This window comes from Triticum urartu, unplaced genomic scaffold (genome assembly GCF_003073215.2).
Source record: "Triticum urartu cultivar G1812 unplaced genomic scaffold, Tu2.1 TuUngrouped_contig_5167, whole genome shotgun sequence".
NCBI classification, from domain to species: domain Eukaryota; kingdom Viridiplantae; phylum Streptophyta; class Magnoliopsida; order Poales; family Poaceae; genus Triticum; species Triticum urartu.
This window is the reverse complement of record NW_024115819.1, coordinates 1-7,434: the sequence shown is the minus strand read 5'-3', so window position 1 is coordinate 7,434 and position 7,434 is coordinate 1. Positions and strand designations below refer to the sequence as shown.

The window sequence follows — 7,434 nt, the reverse complement described above, 5'->3', positions numbered from 1 at the left end:
GCGGGTGTCCCCCAGCCTCCACTGCCACCATCGGTGGCAGCGGGTGCGCCCCAGCCTCCATCCCCACTGCCACCACGGTTGCTGTCGCCCCCACCACCCCATCCAGCATCCCCGCCTCCAGATCCTCCGCCAGTGCCCCACGCACCTCCCCCACTGCCTATGTTATCAGTCCATCCTCCACCACCGCCACCATCACCATCACTGCCAAAGTTACCTCGACCCCGACCCCGCCCACGTCCACGGCCGCCAGAACTGTTCCTTGAATCAAACCTGCCTCCTGCTTAGGAGAAGAAATGACAAATTAAGATTGATAGCATACAGGTTACATCAGATTATTTTCCACTGAGAACAGGTTACATCAGATTATTTTCCACGCCCGCCAGAACATCCTTTTAACATTTTTTTTGGGCAGGATCTTAGTGACAACTCTATGAAGCGATGATGGTGATCAACAAACACGGGAGACAGAACAAGAACAAGACCAGCAAAACTAATACAGGGTAGGTTTGAAAACCACTGAGAACAGGGGACATCAGATTATTTTCCGTGACACAAAGTTCAAAACAGTTGCTTCATCAGAATCAACAAAACTTATATGAAACTAGCCATATAATGCAGTTCCAGTAATTCCTTTAAAACAGTTGCTTTGTGGGTACTAACAAGACTTCAACGAAACTAGCCATAATATGGTTCCAATAATTCCAGTAAGAAAATGAGGACAGGTCATCGACACGAAGATACACTATGCAAGCAAATGTTAGTGGTAACAATGACGACACAATTGAATGCAGATGTGCTTGATAACCAAGTATTGCAAAATGCAAACACATTCAAGGACTGACCTGATCTTCCAGAAAAAGGTCTGTCCCTATCATTATCACCATCTCCCCTCCTTCCGTCATTCGCGCCACCAGAACCCCAAGCTGAATTTTTCATAGGTACCATTGCCGCAACATTTCGCATTGAAGGGCCAGCATCAGGTGGTGGTTTGTCAATATGTTTTTGAAAATATGACACAAGGCGATCAATGCTGTCAAAATCTTTCTTCCGGAATCTGAAGCCCTTTGGGTATAACCCAACATACTCATGATGCGGGTTTGTACTCCTGATGTAAGATAATATGAAGGTGCCTGGATGTTCATGAGATATGCCAAAACAATAGACTATTCTCATAGGATTCTCTGATTTCTCAGCCCTCAACATATCATCAACTTCGCCTTTTAACCCTTTCCTGAATTTGCGATAAGAGAGCATGCTTTTCAGGTGGCCTACCAATGGATCCACATATCTGTCTATTACCTGCACATTTTTAAGGAAAGAAACATACATTTACCAAAAATTAAAACAAATGCCAATCTTGACTGCTATAACAGAAATGGAATTGCAGCAAACTGATGTCAACAGAAATATTTTTATGGAAATCATCTTGTATGCAAACCAACCTCATCAAGATCTTCGAAAGTTTCATCACCAATGGTCAGTGTTTTTCCGAGTCGAAGCAAACTGGTAATATCTTTATGATCCTTCCCACTTTCAGTGATCTCCTTGTGTGCAAAGACACCATCAAATATCTTCAGGGTAAGCGTTAGAAATGATGGCCCCCTAGAACTAGGCCGAATGACTTTCTCGCCAGGCTCTTTGTCCCCCAGGAACTGTTTCAACAAGTTAAGATCAGATACTATTACAGAAAGGGAAAGATGTTAAAGAAACTGAAGGGGCATAACAGATCTATTCAACAGGACAACACACCTGCATTGCCTCTTCCGCCGTCAAATTCTGAAAGTGAGGATGAACGATCATCCGGGGCTTGAAATGTTTCTTTGCTTCCTTCTGTTTCCGAGCCTTCTCATCCTGGGTAGGAACCATGTTTTGTTCACGATTGTATGGATCATGGTTATTTCTCGAGAGTGGCCATCTCTTCATTTCACTGCTCTTGCATGTTAGGTAAACTATGAACCTATTTTTGTTCACATTCTTAATTTTGCCAGTTAATACATCGCCCTCATGTAACTGCAGTGATTCTAGATCAAAGCCATCATCAGAATAGTTGTCTCCCATAACTATGGCTTTCAATCCAGAATCAAAGGTGCAAATTATTCGGTTATCTTGTATATGCCGAACAGTTACTTGAACAATCCTTCCATCTGATATGTTGTCCTCAGTTTCACCAGAAAGCAACCAGAACTCCTCATCTGGACTTGGCTCGGCATAAGGGGTCCTCCGATCAGAGAAACCACACTTTAGCTCCAACTTTATGTCAAGCAATGTTTCTCTCTTATCATCTCCGATGCTTCTGCTGTATTCATCTATGTCAAGACGTTCAAGCTGTTCCTGCTTCTCTCTCACATGCTCAATTGCCATCTCTTGCTCATCATCATCCATCTCATTCGCTTCAGGTCCATCCTCAGCACAGACATCCTTGGCCAAATTCTTCGCCAACGCATATGATTCAGGATGGATCCTTGTATCCTCAAGAAGATCAATGATCTGGGCACTAGCTGCAGCAGCACCACTTCGTCGGACGCGTAAAAACCCAGACGCATTCATGAATACTTTCCTGCCTAAGGGTTTCACCAGCTCCTTGCGACTAAAAATGGATCCCTCTCTTACCAACTCCTTCTGCAAAGCTGAAGCTTTGCGCGGTCCCAGACCAGCAACAAACTGCAAAGTGGAAAAATGCCACTCATGGCTAGCAGCAAGATTAACATCAAAACCAATCTGATTTGTCGCATCGACCATTACTTGCTCAACAACTTCATACTTCTCATCAGGACTAAGGAACTGTTCAAGCGGGTGTAGTTTCCATGACAATATCTCTTTCCCGGGTCCACAGAGTGTTGCAACCATCGCCAAAGGATTTTGCAAGTACCGACCAAGCGCCACAGCACGCTTCACGATAGCTATACATAATTATAAGTACATATTTAGAAAGGTTCGTGACCAAAAGAGCAAACAGTAAATCAACACGTTGTACCATACCTGACTGGGCAGGCAGCTGATCTGAAGATATTCGAGAGTTCTCGTACAAGCGAGGCACAGATTCATCACCATAGACAATGCTGAAATTTTCCATTTGTGGGTTCACATCTCTTGGGTGGTCTTCCACCATTTTGAAAATAACCTATACAAAGCAAACAGATTATTTTATTGACACTATACAATGCCACATCCATGCCAAACAAGAAACAGAACAGAAGAACAGGAAATATTCATGTGGATAGAAATACTGGAGCCAGCACCCAGCCAGTAACAACTGCCAGAATTTTTATGTATGATGGAAGAACACCAGTAAGCATTAAAAAGGAACTGCAAACCCAAGGAATCCCCTAGCAGAACACGTGATGGCATCTTTGTCTCTACTTATCACAATAGGAGAAAAATAGGCTACCATGCAATTGACAAAAGAAAATCAACGATAATAATTTCTGCATTGGCAGCAATAACTGATCAATGGTCGTGACCGGACTTGGTGATACATTATGCCAGTCGAAATAACGAACAGATGAAAGGAGAACAACATCAAGCGTATACTTATGAACAGAAACAATACCAGCCATAATTCACTTGCAAACAAATAAGATAAATTATACCTCATAAATATCATCCTTGAGTTGTCTGCAATTCAAATTTGAAGCTCCTACACACACAACATGTGGCGAATGGTCGGTCATGAACTTCAGAACCCTCTGCTGATCATTCCTCTTCCGCTGCTGCTCAGCAACACCTTGAGATCTAAGACTAATAGAACCAGCATACAGAACATCAACCAATTCTCCTGATGAGTCTAGCATTACAAATGTGGTTGCTGGCTTCCCAGGACCCCAGCAGCAGGCCATTACTCGTAACTCTGATTCATCATCCAGATCAATGTCCGAATCCTTCTTGTCCGCATCCTTCTTCTTCCAAGGACCAACAGAAACCTTGTCCCAGAACTGTTTCCCATATTCCATAGACAGAAAACTTTTGGCTTTTGCTGTCAACAGTGATCGAGCTTCCTTTTCCATTGATGGAAGTAGAAAATTCAAGAAGGCATCATCCAGTATCATCTTCCGTTGCTCATCCCACAATTGTGCAGACTTGCTGACACAGTCACTTAAGTAATTCTCACGAGCTTCAGACATGAGCGCTTTCTTTGCATCCTCTGGCAATGTTATGGTAACCTTGAGAAGTTTTTCTTCCTCTGCTTTCTGAATAAGAAGCCACTGAGCATCTCCAAACTTGTTTAGTGGTTTCTCATGCAGCCACTTCACACCTGATAATTGATGGTAAGGATCTATGACCAAATGACCCTCAGGTGTGGGCTTTGTTGATACAACTGCTTTATTCATGAAGATAAACCTGATATGCTTTTTTACAATGGGCTCACAACCGATCTCAACTGCTGCCTGATAAGATAAAATAAATGAAACTGGATCAGGTCAGATGAAATGAATAGCCTAGCTTCCTATGAGGACTTGTTAAATTTGTAAGATGATGGTACCATGTGTCTAGCACCCCGAAGAACATCTTGTGGCGTTTCAAACATTGCGCATGTGAAATTTGCAGCAACATCTTCAGGAGAATCTTTTCCACTGTCAAGCTCACCCGCTTCCTGAAAGCAGCAGAAGCAGATAAGGTGTCACGGGTACAATAGATTTAGCCAGGGCACAGAATGTCATATGCAGATCAAGGATAGGTTGCATATGCAGTATCCTTCCATAGAATGATAATGCAAAGTGTGAGATTAGATCACTTACAGGTATCCTCGTTAAAGTTAGATGCTGGCCTAATTGCTCAGCACTCCGACCAAATTGGTTAGCAACCTCCCACAACCCTGCCTTATGACAAATACTGTACAAGGATTTCCTTTTTGGCCGCTTAAATTGACCTACTTCTTCAACTTCGCCAGGAGGGAAATGTAAATTGAATTTCGCGTCAACATCCTCCACTTCTTTCTCTGATTTTGCATCCCTCAGTGCCTCACTGATAGAGTTATAGAGTTGTCGATTAAGTGCCTGTCTTGTAACATCGTCTATTCTTCGTTTCTCGTCTTCATATCTTCTCTCATAGTAAACCTGCAAAGCAACCTTGCGCTTCTGAAGAAGAAGCCACTTTCTGTCTAAGGTCTGAACAGCCCAAAGCAGCTACAAACAACAGACGAACTGTGTCAGCAATTGTAAAATCTTGATAATTAAGGGAGACTAACACCTGTCTAGTAGTGGACACTGAACAGTTACCTTATGCCACTTCATTTTACGTTTTTCTTCTTCATTTGCTTGTTCATTGGAATCATTATCTTTTAACAGACTCAGGCAACTTTCCTTCCTGTACATTGCAATGAATGGAACCTAACAGGCAACAATAACCACGTCAGCAGATCAAACATAAGAAATTATGCAACAAGATCCTATAGTTTTTCGTACTTCAAATTTGTGGGTATGTAGCATGTTCAAGACATTCACGATGTCGCTCTGATCAATCTCCCTGTTCACTTGCTCATTGCTAAAAAGGGACAGAAACCCATCCCCCGTTAGTTGGTTGTGTATCCATACACTTTCTTCCTCTCTATTTGCCTCGCCATCTATAGGATGGCCAGTTAACTCTTCAGACAGCTGAGGAAGAAGCAATTATGAATCAGATATGCATTACAAACCAAAATCAAGACAGACTTCCAACGTGTCTAACTGGTAACTTACCTGGATCCTCTCAGGTATATCAGTTTCTTTTATCTGCTCGTCCTTTGGTGTCATATACTTTTCTGCAAGAATAAATGGTTCAAACTCATCTTCAAGCCTGTTTCCTCTCAACTCGCCAGAATTAATAGCATCCCTCTCAAGCTCTTGCTTTCTTAGTGCTAATAGCTCATCAACATCCCCAAATATATCATGGGCCTCTTGTAGCGCAGATGATGATACACCTGCAGCTTGTCGCAGAGGCTTTCTTTTAACCTTCTTCCTTCTGCAGTACAAAAGCATGTGTGCAATTAATACAAATATAAGGTCTGAATAATTTCACATGGATAGAGAACCATTAACACACAATACAGAACATAAGAGCATACTTCACAACTTGGCCATTCACATCGATTTCCTCTTCGTCCACAATGAAATCGCCCATTTCATCATCCATATCATCTTCACCAACCTCATCTTCATCTACCTGCTGATCCTCCTCGACAAAATCTTCCTCAAACGGTTCTGAGCAAATGATATTGCAGCGAATTAAAAATTAGACAGGAAACTTCCAGCATTGGAAAACAAGCAACGTGAAAAGGATTCAGAAGCGCGTACCTTCATTACCAAACAAGGAGCTACGAACTGTCTCCTCAGCAGTCCGGCTTTTTCCTGCTCCGTCATGATCAGAGAAGCCAGAACGCCCATCCATTTCAGATTCCCGTCCTGCCTTCTTCAACCGCTTAAACTTGTTTTCCTGCCGTAGGAAAAATGAAAAGGAACGTTACTGAGAAGCCTGCAAAAACTCATGGGAGTCCGAAACAGACACAAAGATTATCTTCAAACATACAGGAGGCTTCGGACGAGTGATGCCGGTAATGTTATTATCCTGGAGCAACATGTAGTCATCCTCATCAAGCTCGAAATCCTCCGTTTCTCTGGCCACATCTCTTGTAGTTTAGAAACTCACAAAGAAGAAGACATACTCTGTTTCATGAGAGGCATAAAAAGCAACTACCTCTTCTTCTTTCTTTTCTTTTTCTTCTTGCGTCTTTCATCATCACTAGCTCTTGCCTCCTCTTCCTCCTCCTCCTCGTCTTCATCCGCATCATCCACTATGAAGCCATCCTTCTCGTACTCATTTTGTCCCTCATCTGCTCATAAACAAGGTCACCCCGTTATTGCTGTACTAGCTCGAAACCACAATCACAGGCGATTCAACTAGAAAAAGGCAACTGCTGCAAACTGGAATCGATACCAAAACATCGTAATAGACAACAAGAACCACTGAAATAAGAAATCAAGCAAGAGAACGCCCGAAGCACAGTACCGCACAGCACATAAAAGCATTCCAATCGAGAGGAAAGGATAAATCCAGCCACAAAATCGCTCGCGCGAGCAAACCTGATGGAGAGATCGTTAGGAGAAACTAACCTTCATCGTCGTCCTCCTCCTCCTCATCGTCGTCCTGCTCGTCGACATCATCCCTGGCCCTCCGTGACGGCCGCGGCTCGTCCTCTTCCTCGGCCTCGATGAAGTCGTCCTCTAGGGTTCGAACAGAAGCACGAGCTTTTCCCATCAGAAAACGCGCACAAACCGCCGCCGAGGGCACCAAAACACGCGAAACCGCAGGAATCAGCAACGAAATCGCGTACCTTCGTCGTCGGAAACCACCGTGCGTCCCATTGTCCTCGAGGCGGCGGCGGCGCAAACCCTAGAGCGCGAGAGCGGTTGTATCGAGAGCCTCGGGGGAGAGGGGTGCGCTCCTTATATGGGCATCGCG

General features: G+C 43.6%; 1 protein-coding gene across 1 annotated transcript; it reads right to left on the bottom strand.

The window, feature by feature from the left end:
• Positions 1–42: 42 nt before the first annotated feature.
• Positions 43–7,419, bottom strand: LOC125528863 (transcription elongation factor SPT6 homolog; the record flags this gene model as incomplete). Its single annotated transcript, XM_048693286.1, is given in 17 exon segments — positions 43–277; positions 843–1,299; positions 1,443–1,652; positions 1,750–2,900; positions 2,980–3,121; positions 3,591–4,385; positions 4,481–4,591; positions 4,737–5,123; positions 5,217–5,327; positions 5,403–5,591; positions 5,676–5,937; positions 6,041–6,176; positions 6,270–6,408; positions 6,502–6,589; positions 6,670–6,805; positions 7,086–7,196; positions 7,307–7,419. Coding segments are annotated over 17 exon segments (4,691 nt in total), but the record flags the coding sequence as incomplete, so codon positions are not given.
• Between the last annotated feature and the right edge of the window lie 15 nt (positions 7,420–7,434).